General features: G+C 48.1%; 1 protein-coding gene across 1 annotated transcript in view; it reads left to right on the top strand.

Moving 5' to 3' along the window:
• Window positions 1-11,979, top strand: part of LOC148841524 (inactive dipeptidyl peptidase 10) — a 41,870-nt gene extending 29,891 nt beyond the window's left edge. Inside the window, exons 19-32 of the mRNA XM_088921159.1 lie at window positions 69-176; window positions 1,416-1,507; window positions 1,915-1,962; window positions 4,580-4,698; window positions 6,481-6,528; window positions 7,194-7,292; window positions 7,381-7,447; window positions 8,214-8,408; window positions 8,851-8,905; window positions 9,228-9,327; window positions 9,840-9,898; window positions 10,518-10,590; window positions 11,094-11,167; window positions 11,842-11,979. Coding sequence (XP_088777285.1) covers window positions 69-176; window positions 1,416-1,507; window positions 1,915-1,962; window positions 4,580-4,698; window positions 6,481-6,528; window positions 7,194-7,292; window positions 7,381-7,447; window positions 8,214-8,408; window positions 8,851-8,905; window positions 9,228-9,327; window positions 9,840-9,898; window positions 10,518-10,590; window positions 11,094-11,167; window positions 11,842-11,979 — 1,275 coding nt within the window. The remainder of the gene's footprint in view (window positions 1-68; window positions 177-1,415; window positions 1,508-1,914; window positions 1,963-4,579; window positions 4,699-6,480; window positions 6,529-7,193; window positions 7,293-7,380; window positions 7,448-8,213; window positions 8,409-8,850; window positions 8,906-9,227; window positions 9,328-9,839; window positions 9,899-10,517; window positions 10,591-11,093; window positions 11,168-11,841) is intronic.
• The last annotated feature ends 2,298 nt before the right edge of the window (window positions 11,980-14,277 follow it).

Below are 14,277 nucleotides of genomic sequence, written 5' to 3' on the forward strand. Positions count from 1 at the left end.
ATACCAATATAGTGGAATCTGTATGTTCCCATTTCATTTTTTCTGTTACTGTACATCTCGCATTCCAGCAGGAGGCGCCCCTCTTCTCCCAGGATGGCTCCATCTTCTACCTTACCCTGCCAGCCAAGCAGGGGGCCCGTGGCGAATATCGCCACGTTGCCACGCTGGCAGCCCAGGTAGGTGCCTGCTGTACAGTGTCAGGCCTCGCTGTCAGTTTGACATAGTGCACAGTGTAAAATCCTTGATAAAATTAAAGGTGGAGCACACAGCACTGTCCCGCCTCTGATCTGTAGAAGACAGCCCTGCGCATCCTTCCTGTCAGTCAGTACACAGATCACCACGGCTTTCTACCGGTCTGAGTACTGTCCTGAAATACAGGCTTGGTGCCCTGCTGCAGTGGGAGTGTTTTAATGCTATGCACTTTCACCTGGGAGCCCTGGTTTAACCCAGCTGTGCTCTTCTGATGCCAGGCTTGTAATGCATGAAACTCCTTGCACTCTTAAAAAGGTCCACTTTAACCAAATTATACTGTAAAACAATCGCAGTGGACAGAGAGAGTCTTTGACATGCACAAGGTAGAAAGCCCACTTCTGACTTCTGACAAAAAACAGGACATCATTTTTTTACATGAGAAAAATCATTAGCTTCTGTATATTCCCAGTGTAAAGGTGTCTGCACTTTTCTACTGTAGTCCTTACCTATATTTAAGCTGATGTAATGGCTGTTGCTTCAGCCAGCCCTCTTTTTATAAAATATGGAAATGTATTGTAACACATACGGCCGTCAGTGGTGTGTAAGAGCCGGCTTACCAGAGCGGTGACGTCACCGCCCTTCCCTGTGATAGCAGGACTACAGCCACTGGGCTGTAGAGAGATCTCTCTCCAGCCTAGCGGCTGTGGCCCTGCTATCTCTCTTTAGCTCAACAAGCTGGGTCCCTGTTGAGTGACACCAGAGGCCCGGGTTCGTGTCCCCCATGGTGCGGGGCCGACCTGTGTAGGCAGAAGGCAAGGGTGCCCTTACTGAAGGGCACCCTGAAGTGTTACAGTATTGTTGTGAAACTAACATCATTTGGCCAAGCTGATTGGCTTTTACAGCTTTGTACAGCCAGTCAAATGCAAGAACTAACCTCGTGTGGTAATAAAGGTGGGCGTCTGCTAACAAATAAGTTTGCGATTTCTTCTCATGGGTAGAAGAATAGTTCACAATTCAGGAACAGGGGAGACTGACAAGCATAGACATTGTTATTGAAGGATGATAAACGTTGTATCAAGGATCCAACATGTAATGTCCTGGGAAGTATTAGAGATTTCACTGGGCCGCCACTTCAAAATGGGCACAGTCCTGGCAAAACCTGGACAGGTGCCGATCCTAGTACCATCTTAATCTCATGATCCTCTCTCTCCTCCTCGCTGCAGCCAGCGGTGCCCTCCACCCCGTCTCGATTCCTGACATCTGGAAACTGGGATGTGACGTCTCTCTGCGCCCTGGATGAGGAGGGGGGGAAAATGTACGGGATTCTCCGTCCAAGGAGCATCTTACCAGACAGAGACACAGGGCATAACCATCGGGATGGACAGTACTGTCCTGACGCCTGGGAGCAGGCCAGTTCAGAATCTGCTCTGGAGCTGCTGGGTGTGCTGATGCTTATGTTGCCTTCACCTTGTGATGGTATAAGGTTTTTAGTAGTGAGCTGAGCTCATTAGGAACCTGCAATGCATTTTAAAAACAGTGAGGACTGAATAATACAGACCTAAGAGTGAGGAGATCATGTACATCAGTCAGCCTGGACCAAAACTGAGCTCCTTGGGTATGCCCTGTTTAAAGCAGCTGAATTACATTGTCTAAGTAGTGCCATACAAGGTCATTTTTGGGAAAATGAGTGTAATCACAGTGGTCCACCTTGGTCTTTTACAGATACTTCCTGAGCACAGAGGCGTCCAAGCGCAGCAGGCATCTGTACAGGTGAGCCTGAGATTCTGCTCCTGTTTGTTGTAACAGATAGCGACTTTGACAGCGATGTCATTGCATTTTCTTGGAGTGCACTGAAAACATTTGCAAAAAAAATGACAGCATTTGCCCAGTGCTTATCGTACGTGCACAGAACCTTTTTTATTGTGAAAATGGCATGCACACACGAAAGGTTACAAGCAAGAAGCCACTTATCCCATCTAGCAAGTTTGGTTTATAAATAACTAAAGGATCTGAGAATCTCATCCAGCCGTTTCTCGAATGAAGACAGGATATCGTCTTCAACAACATGGCCGGCTCCCTGTTCCACACTCCCACCACCCTTTGGGAGAAGAAGTGCCACCTGTTCTCAGATATACATGCGGCTCCATGGAGTTTCTACTTTTGGCCTCTGGTTATTGTTTCATTGAGTCTATGTTGATTCTTCACTGTTGGATTTGGGTTGACCGCGTCAGCACCCTTGAGGATTTTAAACGTTTGTGTCAGGTCCCCTTGTAATCTTCCCTGTTCAAGACCCACACAGACCACAGCGTGAGTGCCCCCTAATGGTCCCAATAACACCTCTTCCAGCAGCAACCTTAGTTTTTCCCAGAGGGTCTCCGATCCTGATACTAACCAGGCTCACACCTGTTGAGTTTCAGTGGGCTGCCAGTGGTGAGTTGCAGGATGATATGGCTTTCCAAAAATAAGGCAGGTGAGGTTCTTAGCTGGGTAGTCATGGAGCAAACAAGCCTGGTAGGACCCTGGGCAATAGCCTGTTGATTAACGGCATTGGCACGGCTATTACGCATGGGGAATGTACTGGTCTGCTCTTCTCTGGAATGCCTCCAGAGCAGCACCACCTTTTTTGGCACGTATTAGAGATTATTATACTATAAGACTTATTTTGGTCTTATTTGAGCCTTGTACAGTACAGTTTTAACTTACTGTGATCCAAAACACAACAGGGGATGCCTGTCGGTGTCTGGCAATGGACCGTATTTGAACACAGGTGTGTGAATTACATCTGACAAGTGCTTTGAATGTGAATGTGTCTCCGCTCGTCAGAAACTGGTACTGGAATGTCAGAGCAGTGAAGGGTCGTTGGATCTTCAATCATTGCTTCACAGTACATTACTGTCAATTGATATGAAGCGTGAGTTGCTGTATGTACTGTACGTCCCGGTGTTCCATGCCTGACATTTCTGTACCTGTGCAGCGTTCTGACAAGGTACTACTTCCTGACATTCAGCGGAAATCCAGGTGCTGCTGTGCAGGAGACTGTGTTTCACTGAGCATTTGACATGCTGATCTAGTGTCAGCTCTGCCTGCTCAGAGACCCTGGGCCCTCTGCACGGTAACTCAACTGCACTCCTCACCATCCACCAGCCAGCAAAGAATCCCTGATGCCCAATCATACCAATAATTCCTGCTCGCCAGAGGCTTTGCTTAAACGCACACTGGTAATTTATCGGACTCCTTTGTGGTGCCTTATAATACATCATCTCTGCTTTCACGCTGAAAACGCTACGTGTAATCATTATAGCTGTCGGCTCCAATTCAGCTCCCCATCTGTGGTACACTTCACAGGAGGATCATGATCTGCTGAACTCAGCGCGTGGCTTTGCGATTGCTTTTAAACAACGTCAGGCCCGCCGCAATGATAAGGCAGCATCCCCTTCTTTTTGAGGAAAAAAAAAGTCATTTTTGTGTATGTGTGCGGCAGGGTTAATTAATTATAGACGTCGGCAATATTTTCACACTGTTATGACTATAAATCTTCCGAGACAATTTAAGAGCGAAACCAGATTACGGCATGAGTGCTTTATGAGGTGGGGGTTTATTCTGACGTCGGGGTCTTTAAATGAGTCACCATCAGGGAACAAAGCAATGTAGTGCCGATACGTGAGGCTGACAATATTCTCTTTTTTTGTAATCGTCGAAGCACAGCAGTAAAGCTACAGACATTAGACCTCAGAGAAAACTGGACTCCCTCCTCCTGGTGAGAGACCAGTGTTTCCAGTCTATGACCTCCCTGCCCTGCCCCAGCCCCCTGGCCATCTCCTCCCTCGCCGGGGCCGGTGTCCGCTCAGCGTGTCCCCCCCGAGACGCCCTCATTATCAGGGCTAACTCCCCACCGTTTCCTCCCCCTCGCAGTGTGGTGGCTCGATTCATTGCTTATTCATAAGAACAACGCCGCGAGGGGGAGGATAGATGCAGAGTGATGGTAATTACAGGGAATCAACGCGCTCCTTTGTCAAGCGCCAAAACCTCCCACAGCGACTGCAGCCTGTAGAGCAATAATATTTGTCTGCTGTGGCTTTAATGAAAATGAAAGGGGACTGCAGCTTCCCCTGCTTATTAGAGTGATGCATTATTCTTTTTTCTGCTGTTTTTTTTATTTTAATGAGACAAAGTTAAGAGTATTTTTTTTGTGTCTTTTTTTTTTTACATTTTTTATTAGTACTTTCTGTGTATAAGGACCCTGCTGGAATTCACACTTCCTTGGGCCAGGAAGTCACACTTTCAGTGAAAGATCAACACTTCAGCGTCCAGCCTGCTCCTTCTGTGGTGTGCTTTCCGCAGACTTGGACATGAACCCTCTCGTCTCTTCTCCTTCTCCCCCCAACAGCGCGGACATCACCGGCGTCTTCCAGCGGCGCTGCCTGACCTGCGACCTCCTTCCCAACTGCACCTTCTTCAGGGCGAGCTTCAGTCCCCAGAAAACCAGCTTCGTCCTGCTCTGTCAAGGTGGGCTGGGCACTGAGCCTCGAACCCGAGGCGCCGCCACTGTCCGCCCAGGCACATTGTCTCTGAGCACACTGTTGCCTTTAACCCTTGCAGCTGCTCTCAGATTCTTTGCACCAGCTCTGCCTTTTTAGTTCAACCCAAAACAAGCCTACTCATTAATGACAGGTACGATTGCATTTCATTCTTTATAAGAAAGAGCCTTCATTCGGTAGTAGAGGAGATGATTAACACTAAATAACTTGGAATTGCTCTATGGCCTGCTGATGTTTTTTCGACAGTGAAAATGTTTTTAAAAAGTGTTAAAAAAAGCACCTTTTTGGGTTTGATGGCAGAAACTTCGCAAAGGAGTTCAAGGTCAGATGTTAGCCATTTGATAGGTCTAATAACACACATATAAAATGCCCCTTTGTGCTCAATAAGTGGTGATTTGCATGTGTCTTCCCTGAGAATAAAGCAATCTTGTCTCTGGGAAAGACTGCGTCCTTGTACAATATTGGAACATTTTGTCATTTGCAGCAGTATTGATTTCAGATAGTGTGGGAAGTACATTCATTTCTCATCGAAATAGATTCAAAATGAGTTCTGAAACTGCTCCTGGATTGTGTCCCAAGCTAGTGCAGTTCCACGGTTTTCTATTTCTACGCTAAATGAAAAAAAACATTGAACTGAACCAGTGTGGCCACAGCGCTGCGGCATTTTTCGAAGCATCCTTTCCCTTCCAATAAGAAGGACTGAGATGCAGGCAGTCAGGAGATGCAGGGTGTCCTGAGCCTCAGGCAGCTGGGATCTGCGAAGGCGGGCGCATTTCAGAACCCTGTCCCGGCTGAGCAGCTGGCTGCCCCTTCGAAGGAATCCACATGCAGGAGAACCAACCGTGCCGACTGAAACTGGCACGGCCTCACAACCCCAGAGAAAACCGAGTCAGCATAGGTCCCCAGTCGCAGGAAAACCTGTGATGCACCTGGGGCGTGCTTAGTTTTTTTTATCCAAGACTTGCTCTGCCTTGAAACTACATCTCATTAGCGGCTGAGGTGTAGGCTTGTGTCAAATCTCTAAGTCGTCAGTTTTGGTTATGAGTTTCCTGTGAACAGTAACAAAGTGGGCCTGGGGGCTCTTAAGGCTTGGGTGAGGAAGAAAGAACATCCTACTGCTTCATCATGGAAATCAATCAATCAGAGATCACTTTTTTTGGTCATATACAATTTCTTATAGTAGGAATTTGTCTTTCTGCATACCCCAGCTTGCTCTCCATGAGACACACAGGCAGGGAGAGAGGAGCTTGGGGTCAGAGTACAGGGTCAGCCATTTATACAGCACTCCTGGAGTAGCTGGGGTTAAGGGCCTTGCTCAGGGGCCCAATGGAGTCGGATTCCTCTGCTGGCCGCGGGATTTGAACCAGCAACCATCCAGCCACAGGCGCAGATCCTTAGCCACAGTGCCACTGCTCCGCCAATCAAATGCACAACAATACAGCGTGCAGCAGTAGTTGCTGGCAACGAAATGTAAAAATCACAAAATTAAAGTTACAAAATAAGGTTACATAATAATACATAATAGTGCAATAGAAACGGAATAAAATAAACTCAGACAGATCTCAATATAAATAGAGCTGCGAGGTGTGTATGCAATACATTATGTGCAAGTAGTGCAGTATGCTGAATACAATGAAAACTGTGTGTCCATGTAGCCATTACTCTCAATGTGAAATCTCAATGTGTTGGGCTTGGCTTGGACCCTTATGGGAGGCTGCTGTGTTGTACCATGTCTGTGTTCTCCCTGCAGGGCCCGGCGTTCCTCGAGTGAGTGTTCACAGCACAGACAAACCCCACAGTGAGTACAGCAGGAGCGGGGGCTTCTGGGGAGAACTAGAACTAGGCATTCTGGGAACATTTAAGCCATTTTAGCCCCCCCAACCCTTTACGTGGCTGATTTTAAAATGTTGTGATTTTATGTACAGTGCTTGTTAACCCTGATTTATCTTTGAAATTGTGGCTTCGTTTTAAATGTTTTGTGCAGAAGCATAAAATTTGGAAATAACGGGGGGGGGGGTTATATTCTTATCCTAATCCAAACTTCCCGTCAAACTGGTAGTGCGGAAATTTTTTGCACTGTGCAGTATACATCCATCTACCGCTAGAGGGCGGTGTTTGCCCACTTATCTGTCGGTGCAGCGGTGTATACCGTAAATTATACTGTGTAACCCTAAAGCTCTTTAACAGCCTACAAAGACAAGGTAAAGGGGGTGCGGCAATTAGTATGCTTCATAAATATACTCAAAGGTTTATTAAAAAAATGGCAAAGCATTGAGTGTCTATACACACGTTGATTAAACACCTGTCAATAATAGTATGTAAATAGGTCGGGTCAGTTCTGACTTGACATGCGGGTTGTTCACTGCAAGGAAGCAGTTTGTCCAGCCTCCCATCTCGTGAGCATGGCCCCCGATCTCCGGGCACTGGTCTTACTGCTGTCCCTGCGTGGCTCTGTGCCGGCAGGATACTTCGTCCTGGAAGAGAACAGGCAGCTGGAAGAGGCCTTGGAGGGCAAGCGGCTCCCGGTGACCGAGTTCGAGACCGTCCCGGCCGACGGACACGGTAACGGAAACGGCCGCGCCCCCTGACCCGCCACCTGACCTGCACCCCCCCCCCACGCCTGCCTCACGGCCCTCTCCTTCCCTTCCAGACCTGCAGCTGAAGCTGGCTCTGCCCGCGGGGTACAAGGGGAACCTGCACCCCCTGCTCCTCCTGGTGTAAGTCTCCGCTGCCCACCGGCGGGGAGCTGCGGACACGTCGGGTGTCTTGACGTGCCCCCCAGGCACACGCGTCGCGCCCCTTAGCCGAACCCGAGCCTCCCCCTTCACCACAGGCAGCTGAATCCCAGGCATCAGAGTGGTCCGCGATTACACTCCCGCCTTCCTGTCTGGAAGGTGTTTCCGGTGAACGCAGGTGCGGTCTGGAAGACAGGAAGTAGGTCCTCTGGGTCCTCTTGCTCTCCTGCACTTCCTGCCGTCTCCTCCACGTCTGTATCCTTGTTGAGATCCCTCTCTCTCGGCTTCGTAAGAACACAAGAATGGTTGCAAAAGAGAGGAGGGCATTCATCCCATCCATCCATTTTCTTAACCACTTCTTCCATTCGAGGGGCAGAGGGGAGCCGGAGTCGATCCCAGCAAGCAATGGGCTCGAGGCAGGGGGCACACCGGATGGGACACCAGTCCATCGCAGAGCATACACCGCCACACAAACGCAGACATGCACGCACTCACACCCTGGGTGTTTTCCCAGAAGCCAATCCCAGCCCCTACCAGTATGTCTTTGGACTGTGGGAGGAAAGCGGAGCACCAGCAGGAATCCCATGCAAACAGGGGGAGAACATACAAGCTCCAAGCAGCCTAGCTGGGAATCAGTAGCTGATTGATCCCAGGATCACATGCAGCTGTTTCATCAAAGCAGCCAGGGTATCAGCTTCAACCACGTGGCTGGGCAGCTCGTTGACCTTCACCTGAATGTTTCCATCAGGGACGGGAGACCGGGCAGCCAGTCAGCGACGGAGCAGTTCACTCTGGACTGGGCGACCTCGCTGTCCAGCTCTCTGGGCGTGGCGCTGGCTTGGGTGGACGGCAAGAGCGACGGAAGCAGAGGGCAAAGGTCACATGCGCTCGATCCCTACAGCCTGGGCTCCCTGCAGGTCAAGGACCAGCTGAGAGCCGTGGAGTGAGTATGACAACCGTGTCCGGTGGAAATTTCCATTGAGTTTTATTCCATCAGACAGTTGTTTTTTTAAATGCTTGTTCCAATGCAAATGGACAAAAACCAAAATACATTTTAAAATCATCCAATATGTTCAAAACCATCCCTCCTTGTAAACAGTTTAATCTAGCTATTAAATCGGCAGTTTTGCTGTGACATCTGGTTCACGTAACATCTGGAGATCCTATGCACTCTCAATATGTGATTTATGCTGCATCGGGAAATCATCCCGATCTCAACATCAGGTTTATGCAACATCACATTGCGGCTTTGCTGGAGGTGTGAATGGGAGGTTCTGCAAGTCTTATAAAGGGAAAATCGATTAACTGTATTAGCAGCTCACCCCTATGGGTGAGCAGCTGGGAAGAGAGCTGTGAAATCTAATTCTGTCCCTTTGTTGTTGCAGGTGGCTGATACAGCGGCCCTACATTGACCAGAGACGAATCGCTCTGTACGGGAAGGTACTTCAGAAACACGAGCTTGCTCCCCCAAGCCAGAACCCTTAGAACATTTCCCCACTGCGAGGTCTAGTACGGTGATCTCCAATGACTGGGGTTTGCTTTGCCCATCAGAGATCTGACCTGACCTGGCCAGGGGGATGGGGGTTTTTAGCTGGACCCCCTTAGTATTTGATATTCTATTCCCATGCCAGTTGCACATTTCTGGCTTCCCCTCGGCGTTGACTTGCCCTGCTTCTCTGTGCTCTCTCCAGCACTCTTGTGTGTTCGTTTGAGATCTGCAGGCAGGGCAACGCAGTGTCTTAACAGACGGCTCTTATTTCAGGGCTTCGGTGGGTATTTAACCCTGAAGATGCTGGCAGCGACAGAGCAGCGGTTTAAATGTGTGGCAGCAGCGGCTCCGATCACGGACTTCCGGTTCTACAGTAGGTCCACAGATTCCCCTTCTTTCACAGAGAGGCTGTTCTGACAAATCAGGAGCTGTTGTTCTAGCTTACAATGCAGACTCAACACTGTTAAGTTAAAGGTCACTTTCACAAGCTGACGTGACTTGGGCCGGAGTTTGTTATCTCTTATCTATAGTGTGATAATAGCACAAGGATTGTGTTCTATCCATTGAAAACCTATTTATAAAGCAGATTGGAATGAGGGCAAATAAGGTAAAGTATCTCGTTTAAGCACTTAGACAGGGCTTCAGTAGTGTCTTAAGTTCAAAGTGACCATCATCTAATTAATAGTCCAAAACCCAGAAGAGAAACCATTTTTGCTGCAATAGTTACTCAGCATAGAAAATAGCAATGAGGAATAATCCCAGCCCATGATATTGAGCTGAAGTTTGTAAGTAATGCAAATTGGTCACTCAGATGGTGTTTCTGTGAGGAAGTGTGGACACGTGTCCGTCGCTCAGACTCGCTCTCCCCCTCTCGTGTGTCTGCAGGTGCGGCATTTTCAGAACGCTACCTGGGGCTGCCAGCCAAGGAGGAGAGCTCCTACTCTGTGAGTGCCAGCTGTGTCCCGAGCAGATCCACGGACATGTACACGCGTCGCTATAGCCCCTCCAGGCGTGTTCACACACACAACGCCAGCCCGAAAATGCACTATGAATGAGCCTCTTTGTTACAGTACATGCATTTCAATACAGTTTATGCATTAATTATAATAATAAACTATATTTTCTATGGCACTTCTAAAAGCAGTTTTCACAAAGCACATTCATTCATGGTTTAATGAAGGCCACCAGGTCACTATCAACAGCATTATTCCAATATTGGGTTCATAACTGATATTTAAATAATAATAATAATCATTACACTCATATAGTGCTTTTCTGGACACCCTACTCAAAACGCTTTACAGGTAATGGGGACGCCACTGAACCACCTGGATGCACCAGTCTGCTCTCCACACACCAGCTATCAGTGGGGGGGGAGAACAGAGAGATGAAGCCCATTATAGAAATATTCCAGTCAGAACCATTGTCCCAGTCCCAGTCTTAATTCTGATGCCTAATGGAGTCCAGTCACACAGTGGTATTAAATGCGTGTCGGTGCTGGACAGGAGGGCCCAGTCGTACGCTGTCACACTGGTGTGGCTCTCCTCCTCTCTCCCTGCCCAGGTGGCCTCTCTGCTGGGGGAAGTTCACAAGCTGAAGGGCGAACACTTCCTGCTGCTCCACGGCACAGCCGACGGTAAAGTGACTGCGACTTGGCCGGGCTCTCGCGGTGCGGGAGTGTGTTCTTTTCAAAAACACTGGAGCGCGCTGACCTGGCCACGCGAATAGGCGCTTTCACATCGCGTCTGTGATTCGCTTTTGTGCTGGTTTTTCCTGTCAAATGTGCTGTGTGTCATGGTCCGGCGGTGCCTCTTGCCTTGTGCATGATGATGCCATCTAACCAAAATGACTTCTCCCTTTTGTTACCAGTGCCGTGGACCACAGTAAATCTGAGTAAAAGTATTGACACCCTATTTGCAACCCTGATCCTTAACTAATTTAATTGCCTGTCTGTGTGCATGGTAATGGCTCTTGTCCCATTGACAAGGATACCAAGAGCACTAAGGGGATGCTTGGCGTAAGAGCTCATTTTTTGGGTGTGCTTCCAGATAAACCTAAGGACTCTGGTGTTCAGTGTTGCGCTCTGCAGTAACTGTGAGCTCTGATTGAATGCATCTCCGTCTGTCTCTGCGTCTGCAGCCCGAGTCCACTTCCAGCACACCGCAGAGCTCCTCAGCAGCCTGGTGATGGTGGACGCAAACTACTCCCTGCAGGTATGCAGGTCGACCCACCTGGTCTTGTGATCCTGCAGAGTCGTCTACCCCAGGATCTCCCCTTTCTTACTCCTCTGAAGGACCAGGGAGTTGAGTAACTAGCTTAGGGTAACACACAGGGAGTCAGTCACCTGAAAGGGCACAGTCCACAAACAAGCCTAGACCTCTCACGGTCTTCATGACTTTAAATTCATTAGTACGGGATACGTGGGCAGTTTGAACCAGGGCTGTGTTGTTACCCAGTTGCTTGACTGCTGTGCCCCAAGCAGCTGCTCCAAGTAGGCAGCGCCCAGGCTAAGACAGAGTGGTTTTGAGTCAGTTGGGGGTACCCTTGATTTCCTGCTAGCGCTCAAACTCAATATCAATCGATTATGGCAGGCTGGAGGCATCAGAGAAGTGGTCAAGTAATTATTATCATTACCTTCTCCTGCCGGGTATTATAATAATAATACAGCACATTTCTGGACCCTCAACTCAAAGCACTTTACAGGTAATGGGGACTCCCTTCCACCACCACCAGTGTAGCCACCCTTGAATGGTGCAACAGCAGCCGGAGTGCTCACAGTACGCTCACCACATATCAGCTATCAGTGGGGAGGAGAACAGTGTTGTTGTCTCGAAATGGGAAAGGTGTTGAAAATTAATCGGCCTCATTTGTCCCATTGTCTCTGCAGATCTACCCTGACGAGGGCCACACCCTGAGGGACGAGCGCAGCGCCCAGCATTTCCGGAGGACAGTGACCCGCTACATCGCCAGCTGCCTGCACAACCCGCGGAGGAGGTCTTCCGAGGGGCCGGAGGACGAGTACTGACCCCTGCTGGGCCGGCCCGGCCCGGCCTGGCCCGGACCACGTTGCCTGTGTCGAACCAGTGCTCCCATGTTTTGGAGGAAAACCAGCTGATGCTGCTCATCATTCCACTCATGTCTCAGGATCTGACTCTGGGTTTCCTGTGTGTCTCTGCGCGTGCGTCTGTACCAGTTGTGGTGGAACGGCGGCGCTGACGGGCCCGGACTGGGCCAGAGCCCCCAGAACCGCCCTGCCCATGTGAGCGCTTCCGGCTACGTTTATTTGTGAGAAAGAGCCGAGCCCAGACTGGGGGGATTGGGAGGGGACTGCAACCCAAAACATCTAAGACCATCAGGCACCACCAAGTCAGCTTTCTGGGAGGCATTTTTTAATGAACAAAGAAAATATAAAAAAAATGAATTCTTGCACGAATATCAATACTAATCTACCTCTTGCCAAAGCAGAGAAGAGGTATGAGTTTTGCAACTGTGAGAGAGAGAGAGAGAAAGAGAGTTAGGAGTGAATTACACTTCTGTGTAGCATATCTACTGCTATACTCTTTTTTTGTAAAGAAAGCAATATTTGATTGCTCTTTTTAATTGCTTGATGCCTGACAAACAAATTGCATAATTGCATTTAGGAAATAAGTCTCAGAATAGTACCTCATTAGCTTCAAAAGTAAAAAAATAACTTGCATTTTCCAATTTATTCCTTGACTCTGTGTTACATGTTCTGCATGACTGCTGGTGTTTTTTTCTGCAATAACTGGTATTTAAATTCTGGCTAGCCACTTTAAAATTGCTAAGACATCTTTAGCTTCAGTATGTGATAATGTCCTTGATTGTGTAAATGTCCTATTTAGCCTGTACACTTAACACTTTTCTGCAGAGCGATTTCTGTATTCTTTACAAACAGGCGACTGTGTGTCCAGCAGTTTTGTGAAGTTTCGAGAACATGGCCTGACCATAATAGTGGACTATTGCACGTCCATGGACAATGTCTCTGCCCAGGGATGTTTGTGACAAGCTTATTTGCGTAGTTTTATGGGGATGAAGAACCCAATTAAATCTGTGCAAGGCTCTGAAGGCTTTTATCAAGGTATTGAGACAATGACAAAGAAATGGAGATTGATGAGGGACATACATTGGTAGAATGTAAAAAAGGTAAGAAATTAAAAATAGGGAGAAAACTAATCTGATTTAAATATGGTACCAAAATACAGCTGTTGTTGAAACTGCAAGTTTGCTGTGGTTAATGACCATTTCAATTGGCCATAATTATTAGTAATGGTTTTATCTTACATGTACAATGAATGCTTAAGGAGAGTGCAGTCAGCATGCCTCTTATGACACCCTCATAGGATTTGGCTGCGGTGCAGGATTTTGTAAATTTTTATTGTTTATGAAAGTTAATTATAGTCCGAGTAAGACTTGGAGGTTTTAAGCTTCAGCTGTTTTGAAAACAGTTGAACTGACAGGTCAGATGGTGTAAATATGTCCTTAGCCACTTGGCCATTTGACCATCACTGCCTTAAATTTTCACTTAAGGAAATCAAATATGCATTGTGCCAGTGTTTGTAGTTTTTAAGCGATTAAGAAACTCACCTTGGGATATCAAATGGCTTGACTCCAGGTTCATATAGATTCATGTCTATGCTGCAGCCTCTTTTTCGAAAAGCTGGGGTGATCATCCATTATGCCCAGCTGGAATGAAGCAATACTCACCGTTACGAGCTTGCAAGAGTCATCCCACAGCGCACCCCCCCAGTCACGACTGCCCACGTCCCCCAGGAAGAAGAGACCACACAGCTCCACCAGCCTGAGGCCAGTGCTGCACGAATAGGGCGCTCACTCAGCTCCAGGGGTCAGGGGTCAAGATTTCCCATTCATTCCAGCTTCCTGTCATAGGATCAAGGATTAGGGGTCTGGTGAGGAATCCCAATGGTTTTTTTTCCCCCAATAGACTGCTGAACCAGATACCGCTTTTAATTCCACAAGCTTTTTTTTTTTAAAAAAGGGCAGAATTGGGCTTAGGTGTGGACACACTGGTTGAATCCAAATTCTGCAATGGAGTCCAATGGAAGGGCTGCACACTGAGCACTGACCCAGGCCAGGCTACATCAGAGATACAAAGCTGCAGTCCTTTAAGGCCAGAGTCCAGCGGGCTTTCTGGCTCTCGTGAAACAGCCGACAGCTGAAGACCCCTGATGAGTGTTTGATTGGTGCAATTAAAACAATTGTTAAACTAAAGAGATGGAATGTAAACCTGCAGACACTGGGACTCTCTGGGATTGTCGTGCACCAGCGGTCTAGAAGGGAACAG

The sequence above is a fragment of the Atractosteus spatula genome, chromosome 1 (assembly GCF_055471065.1).
Source record: "Atractosteus spatula isolate fAtrSpa1 chromosome 1, fAtrSpa1.hap1, whole genome shotgun sequence".
In the NCBI taxonomy this organism is placed as follows: domain Eukaryota; kingdom Metazoa; phylum Chordata; class Actinopteri; order Semionotiformes; family Lepisosteidae; genus Atractosteus; species Atractosteus spatula.